This window comes from Musca domestica, unplaced genomic scaffold (assembly GCF_030504385.1).
Source record: "Musca domestica strain aabys unplaced genomic scaffold, Musca_domestica.polishedcontigs.V.1.1 1, whole genome shotgun sequence".
Classification (NCBI taxonomy): domain Eukaryota; kingdom Metazoa; phylum Arthropoda; class Insecta; order Diptera; family Muscidae; genus Musca; species Musca domestica.
The window spans coordinates 5,752,221-5,766,812 of NW_026712114.1; the positions used below are offsets into that span (position 1 = coordinate 5,752,221).

At 36.4% G+C, this 14,592-nt stretch overlaps 4 protein-coding genes across 5 annotated transcripts in view; 2 read left to right on the forward strand and 2 right to left on the reverse strand.

The window, feature by feature from the left end:
* Window positions 1–982: 982 nt before the first annotated feature.
* On the forward strand, window positions 983–5,546 carry LOC101895094 (glycerol kinase). Its single transcript, XM_005187765.4, has 4 exons — window positions 983–1,714; window positions 3,987–4,281; window positions 4,348–4,948; window positions 5,021–5,546. Exons 1-4 carry the CDS (start codon window positions 1,481–1,483, stop codon window positions 5,466–5,468), a joined length of 1,578 nt encoding a protein of 525 aa, XP_005187822.1. The 5' UTR covers window positions 983–1,480; the 3' UTR covers window positions 5,469–5,546.
* Window positions 1,751–3,444, reverse strand: LOC101894931 (nitrilase and fragile histidine triad fusion protein NitFhit). The gene has a single exon (XM_005187764.4). It carries the CDS (start codon window positions 3,282–3,284, stop codon window positions 1,821–1,823), a length of 1,464 nt encoding a protein of 487 aa, XP_005187821.2. The 5' UTR covers window positions 3,285–3,444; the 3' UTR covers window positions 1,751–1,820.
* Window positions 5,547–6,930: 1,384 nt separating the features above from the next.
* On the forward strand, window positions 6,931–8,211 carry LOC101895267 (probable enoyl-CoA hydratase). Its single transcript, XM_011295966.3, has 3 exons — window positions 6,931–7,086; window positions 7,151–7,915; window positions 7,977–8,211. Exons 1-3 carry the CDS (start codon window positions 6,978–6,980, stop codon window positions 8,087–8,089), a joined length of 987 nt encoding a protein of 328 aa, XP_011294268.2. The 5' UTR covers window positions 6,931–6,977; the 3' UTR covers window positions 8,090–8,211.
* A 2,259-nt stretch (window positions 8,212–10,470) lies between these two features.
* The window catches only part of LOC101895437 (tubby-related protein 4), a 92,501-nt gene continuing 88,379 nt past the window's right edge, over window positions 10,471–14,592 (reverse strand). For both annotated transcript variants that reach the window (XM_059118182.1, XM_059118186.1), the window contains one exon: window positions 10,471–14,546. In XM_059118182.1, the coding sequence (XP_058974165.1) occupies window positions 14,430–14,546 (117 nt within the window). In that variant the 3' untranslated portion in view covers window positions 10,471–14,429. The remainder of the gene's footprint in view (window positions 14,547–14,592) is intronic.

The following is a 14,592-nucleotide window of genomic DNA, read 5'->3' on the forward strand; positions in this document are numbered from 1 at the left end:
TCTGATGTGAAATTGGAATATATCGGGCTACACCTTCTAGTGCCTTCCCCATAAAGGGTCAACATTTTGAATATCCATGAAGCTCCAAAAACGCGAAATTAACATCCGATTCCATTCATACTTGGCATATCTCAATATTTGTATCAACACAAGATCTGTTATAAGAATGGTAGTGATCGAACCATTTCTTCGTGTGCCACAATCAAGATTTTGAAAAAAACAAAACGCTCGAAGAAAACGAAAACTATTTCACGCATACAAACATTTTTGCTATTTAACGCCTTTGACTATTTTTTGTGGGGCTATGTCATGGTAGAAAACATGGTAGAAGAATATAGGTAGACGCTTCGACACAGCAGCTGGGACAATGAACTGTTAAACCAATTTTGGAATCGAAATTTTTGAAAGAAAAATTACTCAAATTTGTAAAAATTATTAAAAAATGCATATTATAACAGCCTCCGATTGGCGTTGTGTGGTAAAATATTGACAAATGACTTATGTTTGCAGAAATATTAAAAAAAATGTGACATATCAATATTCCCAAGCGTTGATGCATCTACCTGTATTTTTCTACCATGTTAGAAAATTTTTTCTACCATGGTAGAAAAATACAGGTAAATGTATCAACGCTTGGGAATATTTATAAGTATGTCAAAAAATTTTGAAATGTTTGTCAAAAATAGGTAGATTTTTATATGTTTTTCTTATACGACGCACATCGGAGGTTGTTATGATGGGCATTTGTCAACAATTTTTACAAATTTCAATAACTTTTAATTCAACATTTCAATTCTAAAATGGGTTTGACAGTTCATTGTTATTGTTCAATTGGAAGACAACATTGACATAGTTTACTTTTTGCGTTTCATTTGATCTTTTTTGAAAAAATATACATAGTTACACCTTGGCAACTCTGTTCTGTTTGCAACTGTCAAGAAACAGCTGTTCCATCATTTGCCTATTACTTTAGGTCCCCTCTTTCATAACAAAATCCAATCCCTTAATTTGCTTTCATTTCATCTTTATTGGTGTTTACCTTCCTCCCTCGGAAATAAAAACAAAAAAGTCAATGGAGGACAAGTCGCTTATAAATATTTTGTTTTATTGATGGCAATATGTTTTAAAAAGAGATAATGTCAACCCTTGTCGTTGTCCCCCTCTTCAACGAAAACGAAAGAAGAACGCACCTTGTTGTTGATTGCGCCGCTGCCCTCGACTCCGAGAAATAACACGACAGCAACAACAGCAATAATAATCATAAAAAAACAACAGCCGATAAGTTGTTAATACATCAAGTTTTGGTTAAATTGTTTAATATCGTTCGTCCGCCGTGCATAACACAACAATTACCAAATATTTGTCGCTCACGGGGATCAAAGTACTGCGCGATAATAGAGGCTAGAATAAGCTCAATACGTTCAACACTGGTGGGAAATTCTACAAAAACGTGAAGTCTTTGGGAAAGAAATAAAGTGAGATGAGTGGAAAAGTGAAATACGTTGGTGCGATTGATGAGGGCACGTCATCAGCTCGTTTCATTATTTTTAAAGCTGGCACAGATGAAGTTGTGTGTTACCATCAAGTAGAAGTTCCCTCGATCTATCCCCAAGAAGGATGGGTTGAACAAGACCCAGTGCTTATCTATGACATTGTGAAGACCTGCATTGACGAGGCCTGTGTCAAATTGGAGAAATTGGGTGGCAATGTAAAGGTAAGTCAGAAGCAAAACAAATAAAACAACTCGTAATGTTATTGCTAAAATATAGCTAACTATCTTTTATTAATCGTCGTCGTCTTCGTTTAATTAATCGGCTGGTCTACAACTTTAATGATTTCATAACACTTCTATACTTTCGTGCCTCCTGGATGCGTTCTTCCATTGAGCGGGGGACTTTGTTTTCCACTTGATCCTCTAGCTTCACATAGATCTGATCATTGTGTCTAAAATCGCCGGGTCGCCGAGGCATAACGTGGAAGTGGACATGGGGTACAGTCTGTCCGGCATCGGCACCATCTTGCACCGTCACAGTAGCTGCTGTTGTATGATATATGGATTCCAACATTCTCTGTACACGACATACAGTATTGAACAGATCACTCATTTCTGCCGAGTTCAGGGCATTGAGACGGGGCACGGAACGTTTGGTTGAGACCAAAACATGTCCTTCGACCACACAGCACAGATTGGTAAATGCAAAACAGTAGGGGGTTTCGAAGAATATTGTGTCCTTATTTATAACATTTTTGGCAAAGGTGCGATCTTCCAGAGGTTCCGTAGTTCCACTGCCATAAGCTGTTAAACTGTAGATATCATCTCGCCTATGATTGAAACAAGGCATGGAAGCCCTTATGGGTTCAATCGTAGCCAAATCGATTTCAACAATGCCCACCTTGAGGTCATCTTTGTCGCCCAAATCGGCCAAAATTTTACCCCAAGGATTGACAGCCATGGCATGACCCCAGCTACGGCGCTTATCATTGTGATAGCCAATTTGAGCTGGAGCCAAAACAAAGCATTGGTTTTCAATGGCCCGGGCTCTGAGTAAAATTTCCCAATGAGCTTTACCCGTGGGATAGGAAAAGGCCGAGGGATAGGTTAAAATCTCGGCTCCCTGTTTACGCAGAATCAAGCTACTCTCCGCAAAACGCATATCATAACATATCTGCAAACCCACTTTTCCAATTGGTGTGTCCACCGGGGGTATTAGCTTTGGCCCCGGTTTTACAACTTTAGATTCTTTAAAGCTATATTCCGGTGTCTCCACATCGAAGAGATGCAATTTGCGATAAATCTTCACCAATTCCCCCTTATTGTTGACCACAACATGGGAATTGTAAATCTTATCGGTTTTCCTTTCGTATTCGTCCAGCACGGACTCGTGTATGCCACCCAGCGATAGCCATACATCATATTCCTTGGCCAAACTTTGATATTTGGTTAGTGTGGGACCCGTCAGTGGTTCGGCCAGTTCCAAAGTTTGATTTCTATTCTCTCCAACAAAATCACAACATTCTGGCAGGAAAACAAAGGAGGCACATTGCTTTTTCGCCTCCTGCAACAGCTTTTCAACTTGACGTATATTTTCGCCTTTGTCGCTGGTGCTGCGCATTTGTGTTATGGCAATAATGGACTTTGCAGCATCAGGTGCAGTTGTTGTTGGCGGGGGTGCTGAAGCTGAGGACGACATTTTCCGTAGTCGCAAGATGTTTGTTGTCACTAAGTATTTGTAGTTATGGCAAACTCTGGCTAACGAGTCGATTGAATAACGTTGAATTAACATTGATGAGAATTTATTAGCGTAGTTAACGACCGACCGTACCGTCCTCTCCCGTTGTTTCTTTTCTTGCTGCAACCGCTTGCTTAGAAGGTTGTTATCGTCTTTTTTTCCTCTTCTTTGCACTCTTTTTTCTAATAGTGTTGTTTTGCCGTATATATTCCAGTGTTATCATATGACAGGGTTGCCGAGTGTTGATTTTGTTGTTGAAAATGTCAAGTGCATGAGTGGGAGACTTGTAATGAGGTTAGTTTAGGGGTACGTATTTAAAAGACGATTTGAATGATTTTTTTAGAAAATTAAAAATAAAATAACGGAATTTACTTTAATTTCCTAAAATCATTGGATTGTAATTTTGAAGGCTCAGATTCTTACTTCAGTGCAGCATGCATATATCAGTTATTGATAAGATTTGATGAGATAAATTATTAAATTAGTTAATGAGCTTGAATTAAGGAAATATTTTGAGATCATAAGATGGAAATATGATTTTGTATTTACTTATAATACGTAGATTCAGATCAAAAGATACAACTATCTACATGTCATGAGCCACTCTTCAAGTACTTCCGCAAGTGTGTAAGTTTCTCTTCCGCCAATAGCGTGGAAATTCCGGGGCCAGACTTAGGAATACCTTTCCTATATGTATTGCCAATGTATATTTTCTTGACTAGCCACAATTTATCCTTACCTATTTCTTATTTATAGGACATCGTTGCCGTGGGTGTCACCAATCAACGAGAGTCTGTAATTGTATGGAATCGCCATACCGGAGAACCTCTACACAATGCCATTATATGGTTGGATAATCGTACCACGACCACAGTGGATGATCTAATCGAATCAATACCCAATAATTCCAAAAATATTAACTATCTGAAGCCATTGTGTGGCCTTCCCCTATCACCTTACTTTTCAGCACTGAAATTACGCTGGTTGCGTGACAATGTACCGGCCGTTAAGAAGGCTATGGATCATGGTGATGTTATGTTCGGAACAATTGGTGGGTAGAAAGAGAAACTTCCTGAAAATCAATGCAATTTCAATCATTTCCGTTTATTTATTTTAGATTCTTGGTTAATTTACAATTTAACTGGTGGTGCCAAAAATGGGGGACTTCACATAACCGATGTCACAAATGCCTCACGTACCATGCTAATGAATATTGAAACTCTGCAATGGGATCCCCATCTATTGAAATTCTTTGGTTTGCCCAATACCATTTTACCCAAAATTGTATCAAGTTCAGAGGTCTATGGCCTGGTTAAAGATACCGATATTAAGGGTATACCGATTACGGCATGTTTGGGCGATCAACAGGCTGCGCTGGTGGGACAACAGTGTTTGCATAGAGGTCAAGCCAAGGCAACATATGGTACAGGGTGTTTCCTACTCTACAATACCGGAACAGCCATAGTAACTTCATCGCATGGTTTGTTGACAACTGTGGGCTATCAGTTTGGTAAGGATTCGAATCCAATATACGCCTTGGAAGGAAGTGTGGCCATTGCTGGTGTGGCCCTTACTTGGCTGAGAGATAATTTGGGTTTGTTTGAGTCTTTGGGGCAAGTGGAGGCTATGGCTCGTTTGGTGGACAATTCATTGGATGTGTATTTTGTGCCAGCATTTAGTGGTCTCTATGCGCCCTACTGGAATCAGGAGGCTAGAGGGTGAGTTGTTTTTAAAGAAAGTCAAAATCAAAATATCTCAATGAATTGTGTTTTTTTTCTATATTTTTCCAGTGTCATCTGTGGTCTAAGCGAAGAGACCACCAGTGAGCACATTGTACGAGCCACCCTGGAATCCATATGCTTCCAAGTTCGTGATATTTTAGATTCTATGAAAAAAGATTGCGGCATTCCCCTGGCCAAGTTAATGGTGGATGGCGGTATGACCGTTAATTCCCTGTTCCTGCAATTGCAATCCGATTTGGTCGGTATAAATGTGATACGCTCAAAAATTGCCGAGACCACAGCCTTGGGAGTGGCATTGGCTGCATATCGTGCCATAGAACCCTCGTTCAATATCGAAGAAGGCTTGTCGGCGGGCGAGGAGCGCATTAAATATAAACCCATAATATCGGAAAATGAAAGAGATATGCGTTATCATAAATGGAAAATGGCCGTGGAACGTTCGATTGGTTGGGACACCTCAGCTGCGGTGAGCGGTAATCGTGATTTGTTTGACTAGTTTTATTTTTTTAATTAAATTAAATTCAATGATGCCTATAAATGAGTTTGGTAAATAAAGTGGAGATGAAAAATGTAATTTTTGAGAAAGAGTGTCATGGTTTGAAAGGTAAGTCAAATTACAATGCTTTCAAATGAACCATGGCAATTCCATGATAGATTGATTGAATACATGGCAGAAGAATACAGGTAGATGCATCAACGCTTGGAAGCATTGATATGTCAAAAAATTAAATGTTTTTTCAAATATAAGTAGATTTTTATGTTTTCTTATACGACGCCATTCGGAGGTTATTATAATTCGTGTTATTCAACAATTTTTACAAAATTAAAAAATTTTTTATTCAAAATTTTCAATCCCAAAATTGGTTTGACAGTTCATTGCCCCAGCAGCTGTGTCGATGCCCATATTCTTCTACCATGGATAAAATAATACAGGTAGTCGCATCGACACAGTTGCAGGGACAATAAACTGTCAAACCGATTTTGGAATTGAAAATGTTGAATGAAAAAGTATTGAAATTTGTAAAAATTGTTGAAAAATGCATATTATAACAACCTCCGATTTGCGTCGTATAAGAAAACATTTAAAAGTCTACTTATTTTTGATAAAACATTTTAAAATTTTTTCTACCTATATTCTTCTACCATGGGTAGACTCATGGCAAAAAAATTAAATGTTTTTTTTTTCAAATATAAGTAGATTTTTATATGTTTTCTTATACTACGTCATTCGGAGGCAACTATATTTCGGGTTTTTCAATTTTTTTTACAAATTTAAATAATTTTTCATTCAATATTTTCAATTCCAAAATTGGTTTGACAGTTCATTGTCCCAGCAGCTGTGTCGACGCGTCTACCTATATTCTTCTACCATGGGTAGATTGAAGAAGTACTGCGACCATATGTTCACAATTTTTTTAAAATTATTTAATTTACAACATCTTATTGTCAAAATTTTTACTTGGGAACCCATTATTTGTACACAAATCAGAGATGGGAACCTGTTTTCCATGCAGTGAAATTTGACAAGGTAAATTACAGAAAATGCAGCGATGAATAACCTGTTTTCTATGCAGTGAAATTTGACAAGGTAAATTACAGAAAAAGCAGGGATGAATATGCTTATTTGAAATGACTTTACCTTCTTAATTTAAATATGGTTCTAACTTAAAAATTGGACTACAATGTTTTAAAAGTTTATTACGTTTCATACTTTTTCTTCATTTTATACTGGTATATGACTTTTACATTTTTTCGATAGTCAAAAATCTAAAAAAAAACTGTTAAATGGACCCTATTTTTCCTGATTCTTACGTTTTCTTCTTTCAAATCAACACTGCCTACGCTCAAATGAAACAATCCCATCATTGGTTGTTTCATGCAAAATAACTATGACTTGGAAACCCTAATTCAATTGGAATTTAAATTTGACAATTGTCACTCGTGTGTGTGTGTGTTGTGTTTGTATTACATGAACATATGATATTTGTTTTTGTTTACATACAAAATGAATCCCTGTAGGAGTTATGTCAAAAGATTTGTTTCGTCGTTAACAAAAATTCAAATAAATACAAAAAGAGATCTCTCACTAGGTGTAACACCAAAAACAAATAAAGGTGGGGCGCAAGTTATGCAAAAAGGTGTGAAATTTTTTACTTAAATCGACTTTCTATTTCTCAGAACCTTCAAACGATGACGATAGCATTCTGGTGGATAAGGATGAGTCAATTACTTTGATTGGTATAAATCGTGCAAAACAACGTAATTCGATAAATGCCCTAACGGCTGAAAAGTTATCCAATGCTTTGGCTGCGTTTGAGGCAGATGATACCTCGCCCATTGCTGTGTTGTATGGTGTTGGGGGGACATTTTGTGCCGGCTATGATATTCAAGAACTGGAGGCACAATGTGAAAAGGGAAGTTTAGATTTTCTGTTGCGTCATGAAGGTTCGGTGGGTCCAACTAGACGCCATCCAAAGAAACCTATTGTGTGTGGCATTAATGGTTTTTGTGTGGCCAGTGGGTTGGAATTGGCTCTAATGTGTGATTTAAGGGTGATGGAAGACACCGCCATATTGGGATTTTTCAATCGTCGATTTGGGGTGCCGGTAAGTGATGGTGGTACAGCTCGTTTGGCAGCCATTGTGGGCTATTCCAGAGCTTTAGAGTTGCTGGAAAGTGGACGTCGTATAGATGGCAAGGAGGCTTTGCAAATTGGTTTAGCTAATCGTCTGGTGGCCACCGGTACGGCATTGGGACAAGCTGTAAATTTGGCATTCTCCATTGTAAAGTTCCCCCAGGCATCGTTGATGAGTGATCGTAGCAGTTTGTATACAAATGCCTATACGCGACACGGTTTTCGTGCCGCCATGCAAACGGAAATCATGAGCACATCCAAGGAGGTGTTGACGGAATTGAAGGAGGGTGTGCAACGTTTTAAGAAGGGTATGTTGTAATTTCTTTAAATTGAAATTTAAAATATCATTTCATATGTTTCTTCATTTAGTTGATCCATTGCAACCCAAGACCGAAGGTTGGCATGTGAAAGAAAAACCCATACCAGAATGGGAACGACTGGAAATTGCCAATGAAAACGAGGCGAAAAAGAAGAATACATAGTTTATTGTTTAATATTAAGGCAATTGTTAAGTGTATACAGTGCTTGTGATATTTAATATCAATGTTTGGTAGTACTAATCGAAAGAATTTTAAAAATAAATGTAAAATTAAATAAATTTAAATGATCCTATTATAGGAAACTAAAAATGACTATCGCTTGAGGACACAATAAGTAGGAAGGTCATCATATAGAAGGCCAGAAGGTTTTCTTATAGAAGACCAAAAGGTTTTCTTATAAAAGTCCATGAGGTCATCTTATAGAAGATCAGAAGGTTTTCTTATAGAAGACCAGAAGGTATTCTTATTGGTCTTCTCATAGGAAGACCGGTTGGTCTTCTCATAGAAGACCAGTTGGTCTTCTCATAGCAGACGGGAAAGTCTACTCATAGAAGACGGGAAAGTCTTCTCATAGAAGACCAGTTGGTCTTCTCAAAGAAGACCAGTTGGTCTTCTCACAGAAGACCAGTTGATCTTCTCATAGAAGACCAGTTGGTCTTCTAAGGGAAGACCAGTTGGTCTTCTAAGAGAAGAAGTTGGTCTTCTCATAGAAGACCAGTTGGTCTTCTCATAGAAGACCAGTTGGTATTCTCATAGAAGACCAGTTGGTTTTCTCATAGAAGACCGGTTGGTCTTCTCGTAGAAGACCGGTTGGTCTTCTCGTAGAAGACCGGTTGGTCTTCTCATAGAAGACCGGTTGGTCTTCTCGTAGAAGACCGGTTGGTCTTCTCATAGAAGACCGGTTGGTCTTCTCCTAGAAGACCAGTGTGTTGGTCTTCTCCTAGAAGACCAGTTGGTCTTCTCGTAGAAGACCGGTTGGTCTTCTCATAGAAGACCGGTTGGTCTTCTCCTAGAAGACCAGTGTGTTGGTCTTCTCCTAGAAGACCAGTGTGTTGGTCTTCTCCTAGAAGACCAGTGTGTTGGTCTTCTCCTAGAAGACCAGTGTGTTGGTCTTCTCCTAGAAGACCAGTGTGTTGGTCTTCTCCTAGAAGACCAGTGTGTTGATCTTCTCCTAGAAGACCAGTTGGTCTTTTCCTAGAAGACCAGTTGGTCTTCTCCAAGAAGACCAGTTGGTCTTCTCCAAGAAGACCAGTTGGTCTTCTCCTAGAAGACCAGTTGGTCTTCTCCTAGAAGACCAGTTGGTCTTCTCCAAGAAGACCAGTTGGTCTTCTCCTAGAAGACCAGTTGGTCTTCTCCTAGAGGACCAGTTGGTCTTCTCCAAGAAGACCAGTTGGTCTTTTCCTAGAAAACCAGTTGGTCTTCTCACAGAAAACCAGTTGGTCTTCTCCTAGAAAACCAGTTGGTCTTCTCACAGAAGACCAGTTGGTCTTCTCACAGAAGACCAGTTGGTCTTCTCACAGAAGACCAGTTGGTCTTCTTATAGAAGACCTGTTGGTCTTCTCATAGAAGACGGGGTAGTCTTCTCATAGAAGACGGGAAAGTCTTCTCATAGAAGACGGGAAAGTCTTCTCATAGAAGACGGGAAAGTCTTCTCATAGAAGACGGGAAAGTCTTCTCATAGAAGGCCACTTGCTCTGAAGGTCTTCTTCTAGAAGGTCCCTTGGTGTTCTCCTAGAAGACTGGAAGGTTTTCTTCTAGAATGCCCGTTGGTCTTCTCCTAGAAGACTGGAAGGTCTTCTTCTAGAAGGCCCGTTGGTCTTTCAATAGAAGGCTTTTTGTCTTCTCATAGAAGACCAATTGGTGTTTTCTCATTGCATACCAGTTGTTCTTCTCATTGAAGATCAGAAGAAGAGTTTTTTTTTATAGAAGACAAGTTGATTTTCTATAAGAGATATAAAAAGATATAAGAAGTGTGGTCACTTCATATAGTTTTTCTTGCGCCTAAAAGTATGCTCTGAATTGTTTTTAAATTCAGTCAATTAACAGTCATAGATAATTGCTTTGGATTTTTAAAAGACTACTGGCCTTTCCCCAGTTATTTGAAATAAAACCACTTCAACGTTTTTCAAAGGATATAAATCATTTTGACTATTTATTGATATAAGTATTTGTTTTTAATTTTTCTTATTTTTGTTTTCTTCCATTTTCTTTAATTTTCATTTAATATATATTGCACTTGAGTTTTGTTTAAAAAGTTTAAATTAAAAAAGTAAAATTAGAAGAAAAAATGGAACGGAGACATGTTAATTACGTTATTTTTGTTTCGGTTGTTGTTGTTGTTGTTTTTCTTATTTTCTTTAGCATTTGCATTACTTAAAATTTACTCGGAGCTAAAAAGAAATGAAATACAGTAGCTAAAAATATCTTAAGTTACAATTCATCCATTTCATTTATTTGTTTTATATTTTTGTAATTTAATTTATCAAAATATTTTTTTGAAATTTGCACAATTTCAAGATTTAATTTAATTAATTCATTTGTTGTTGTTGTCGTTTGTCTCAAAGAATTCTGCTTTGTCTCCTCTTTATCATAAATGCTTGGATAGCTGCTGATAAAAAAAACACACATCCATTCATTCATTCGTACACAGACAAAAAAAATTGCAATCAATAATTTGAAAATACACTTAGCTCAGGCCGAGAGACATTGACAGGCAGACAGTTAGACAGTGAGACACACATTTAAAAGCACAGCATTTATTTTCATTCAATAAGCTTAAAATATTTGTTTTTAGTTGTTTTTTTTTGAATTTTTATAAATACATTACAACACAAATAAAAAATATATTTGCCTGTAGTTTTTTTGTATATAAGGGGTATTTTGTATATATATATATGTGTGTAATGTAATGTATAAGTGTTTTTGGATCGTGTGTGTGTGTTCCATTGAAAGTAAATTTATTGAGATTTGTTTTAAGAATTTTAGTTTTTACAAAATATCCAAAGTATTGGAATTTTGAAAGTAAAGGCTATACTAAATATTGTTTAATCTAGGGGGGATCTTTAACTGAGGGTAGCGTATTGGGTGCATCGACGTAGCCAGGGTGGCCCATACAAGTGTTCTATTAACCCTTTAATAGCTAGGATGATTCCTATCATGGTATTTGAAGCAAATGCTTGAGACATGTCTTCTGATGCAATTGGGTGTCTGTAGTGCGATTCTCTAAATCATTATTCGAGTTACCGATTGAAAATCGGTAAAATTCAAATTAACGAAATTTGTCGGTAAGTTATCAATGAAATTAATGTAGTCACTAAAGCCTACCGATAGATACCAATGTTGTCTACTTTTATTTCTTTTTTAGACCGATTTTTGTCGGTAACTCAAAAAATGAGTTAGAGAATCCTATATTTGTAATAGCTACAGAATTTTTTTCTGCAGGACTAGCACCTGAAGAGGTGGGAAAATTGAGCTCAAAGGAAAAAAAATAAAACTGTTTTCATAAGTCTATTTTCAAAATCGGTCGCCAAGTGACTTGAGATCCAAGTCCTATATCACAAATAGCGTTGACAGTCGACATTAGTGAATAGCCACCCTACAAGATTTCTTAGGGATTTCATGGAGATGAAGCCTTTTTTATATTGATTAGCATGTATTTTGATATATGTAGGCTCGATCTTTTTTATACCCTCCACCATAGTATGGAGGGTATATTAAGTTTGTCATTCCGTTTGTTACAACTCGAAATATACATTTAAAACCCCACAAAGTAAATATAGTCTTGATCAGCATAAAATTCTATTTCGATTTTGAGATGTCCGCCCGCCTCTCCGTCTATACGTCTGTGGAAATCACTCCAGCTTCCGAACGAAATGAAGTAGATTGATAAAATTTTACTCAAATGTATATTATGTCTGGAGGACTTTTGGTAATGAAAATAGGTCATGTAGGTCCACGTCTTCGTATAGCCCCCATATAGGTGTACCTCCCTATATTCGGAATTTTGATGATTTTAGCGACATTATTTACCGGAATTGTTTCAATTTTGGTATTTGAAGTTCGTAATGGATACTACATCCTAAGACATAAAATGAGCCATGTAGGCCCACGTCTTCGTATAGCCCCCATATAAAAGTACCTCCCGATATTCGGTATTTTGATGACTTTAGCGACATTGTTCACCGGAATTGTTTCAATTTTGGTATTTGAAGTTCGTAATGGATACTACATCGTAAGACAGAAAATGAGCCATGTAGGTCCACGTTATCATATAGCCTCCATATAACGGTACCTCCCGATATTCGGTATTTCGATGATTTTAACGACATTATTCACCGGAATTGTTTCAAATTTGGCATTTGAAGTTCGTAATGGATACTACAGCCTAAGACAGAAAATTATCTGTGCAGGTCTACGTCTTCGTATAGCCCCCATATAACGGTACCTCCCGATATTCGGTGTTTTGATGATTTTAGCGACATTATTCACCGGAATCGTTTCGAATTTGGTATTTGAAGTTCGTAATCGGAACTATAGTCTGTGACAGAAAATTGCCTATGCAGGTCCAGGTCTTCGTATAGGCCCCATGTACCAGTACCTCCTTATATTCGGTATTTTGATTTTAGGTACAATACTCACCGAAATTGTTTGAGGTGTCGTATTTGAAGTTCGTAATGGAAGTTACAGCCTGTGACAGAAAATTGTCTATGCAGGTCCAGGTCTTCGTATAGCTCCTATATAACGGTAACTCCCTATGTACGGTATTTTGATGATTTTGGCTACATTATTCACCGTTTATTTTAAGTTTCCAATTTGAAAATGGTAATGGCTTGTGACAAACAATGCCTATGTAGGTGCACGTCGTACAGGCCCTGAAATAACGGCTATATTCGGCAAAGACCTAAAATGGTAAAGACTAGACAAAATACATTTTGAGCAAGTGGTTTGTGTCTACAATACATAGAGTAACAGCATATGGCAGAGACATGCTAATATAAAAACCACAATTACAAAAACGAATAATAAATAAAAACTTGAAAAATTTGAAATTTTGGTTTCAAAATTCTATTCCATAGACCTTTTCAAAAATTTTCAGTTTTGCCTTATCGGTTTGAATCAGTTAACATTGGTAACTATGTTGTTATGATATCGTAACAACAGAGGCATTTTCACAGGGTTGCCATATTTTATTTTTGTCTTGTCCTATCTTTACACTTCTATGTCTTTGTATTCGGTATTTTTAAAATGTTAACAGAATTTTTAACGGATTTTATTTTTTGAAAATTTTCAAATTCGTTCTAACTGGACGAACTTTACTTGTTTAAATTTGTCTTATATTTTTTTTAAACCAACCATACCATATAAATCAACCATATATGAAGTAGTCGATATATTCCAAATCTGTCTTAAAATCAGTCTTTGGTCACATACGATTTGGTCAATATTTGCCAACTGCTTCGGAATCTCCCCCATAAAGAAACTATTTGACTTGTTTTGAGTCAATCCGGTATCGTTCTATTAGAGTTTAGAAATAGACGAAAAGAGGATAAACTCTTTTTATGACTGATGTTGAGAATCTCTCCATACCCTCTGTTGGTATTCTCCGTGTTGCCATCTGTCGTCTATAGAGTGAAAACAAGGGCTTAGGGGGACCATGACAAAACAAAATGTTCTATCTATGCAATTTTTAAAAAACTATTTTTTTTTCAATTTTCCCTTAAAAATTCACCTTCAATCAAGTGGTATATATATACATTTTAATATATACTCGTATGTATGTGACTCCAATATGTATAATTATTTTTATTATTGCACATTTAATCGATAAATTTCATCAGTTTCTTTTGCCATTCTTTTCGTGTTATTCATATTTACGATTAAAAATATTGGAATTATGGAAAATATTTTCATTTGTAAGTTAATATTTCATCAAAAAAATGTTTGTATTTGTGTGTGTGTGTGTGTAATAAGCAATTAGTTTTAATATTTGTTGGTATATTTTTAATGACTGTTCCTTGTTATTTAATTTTATACATTATTTATTTGTTTCAGTGGTATGAGAGGGTGATAAGGGATAAAATTGTGACTGTGTGGGGGGTGGAGTTGCTTTTAAAATTCACAACAAAATATTGTTGCTTTGTATGTTTGCATTTAATTGTAATTTTTACTAGTATTTGTATTTTTTTCTCATTATTTTTGCAAATTAGTTGATTTTTTTCTAGTGTCTTCTTTTTTTTTTAGAAATTATTTCCTATGTTTTTTTTTAATTTTTTTATCTCTGTATTTGTATAACCTAGGGCAAAAGTTTTTTTTTTGTTTTTTTTTTTTTTTTTTATTTTTGCTAATTTTATTTTATTCCCGCGGAAATGATAAAGTGTTCCGTGTTCTACAACCTAATTTAGTTTTTGTTTTTTTTTTGTTAAGTTTTCCTTTTTTTTCTGGTTCATAAACCAAGTCAACAAAAATACGGAGGAAGAGTGGAAGATCTTCCACCTAAAAAAATTTATTTTAAGCGTTGTGTTACATTGGCCAGGGCCACAGCGAATGCCTGCAATGCCGAAAATGGATATTGAAAATCCAAGGTGTAGGCATTGCCATCGATACGTCCAAATTGCATAACCTAAATGGGAAGAAACGAAAAAAAGGAGAATTTTAAAGAGATTCCA

What these genes read in the sequence shown, in the direction of transcription:
- LOC101895094 (XM_005187765.4), top strand. Translation starts at nt 1,481, where the DNA reads ATGAGTGGAAAAGTGAAATACGTTGGTGCGATTGATGAGGGCACGTCA. An exon ending in TGTTATGTTCGGAACAATTG is followed by an intron (nt 4,282 to 4,347) that starts GTGGGTAGAAAG and finishes TATTTATTTTAG; the next exon opens with ATTCTTGGTTAATTTACAAT. An exon ending in TGGAATCAGGAGGCTAGAGG is followed by an intron (nt 4,949 to 5,020) that starts GTGAGTTGTTTT and finishes ATATTTTTCCAG; the next exon opens with TGTCATCTGTGGTCTAAGCG.
- LOC101894931 (XM_005187764.4), bottom strand. Translation starts at nt 3,284, where the DNA reads ATGTTAATTCAACGTTATTCAATCGACTCGTTAGCCAGAGTTTGCCAT.
- LOC101895267 (XM_011295966.3), top strand. Translation starts at nt 6,978, where the DNA reads ATGAATCCCTGTAGGAGTTATGTCAAAAGATTTGTTTCGTCGTTAACA. An exon ending in AACACCAAAAACAAATAAAG is followed by an intron (nt 7,087 to 7,150) that starts GTGGGGCGCAAG and finishes TCTATTTCTCAG; the next exon opens with AACCTTCAAACGATGACGAT. An exon ending in TGTGCAACGTTTTAAGAAGG is followed by an intron (nt 7,916 to 7,976) that starts GTATGTTGTAAT and finishes TTCTTCATTTAG; the next exon opens with TTGATCCATTGCAACCCAAG.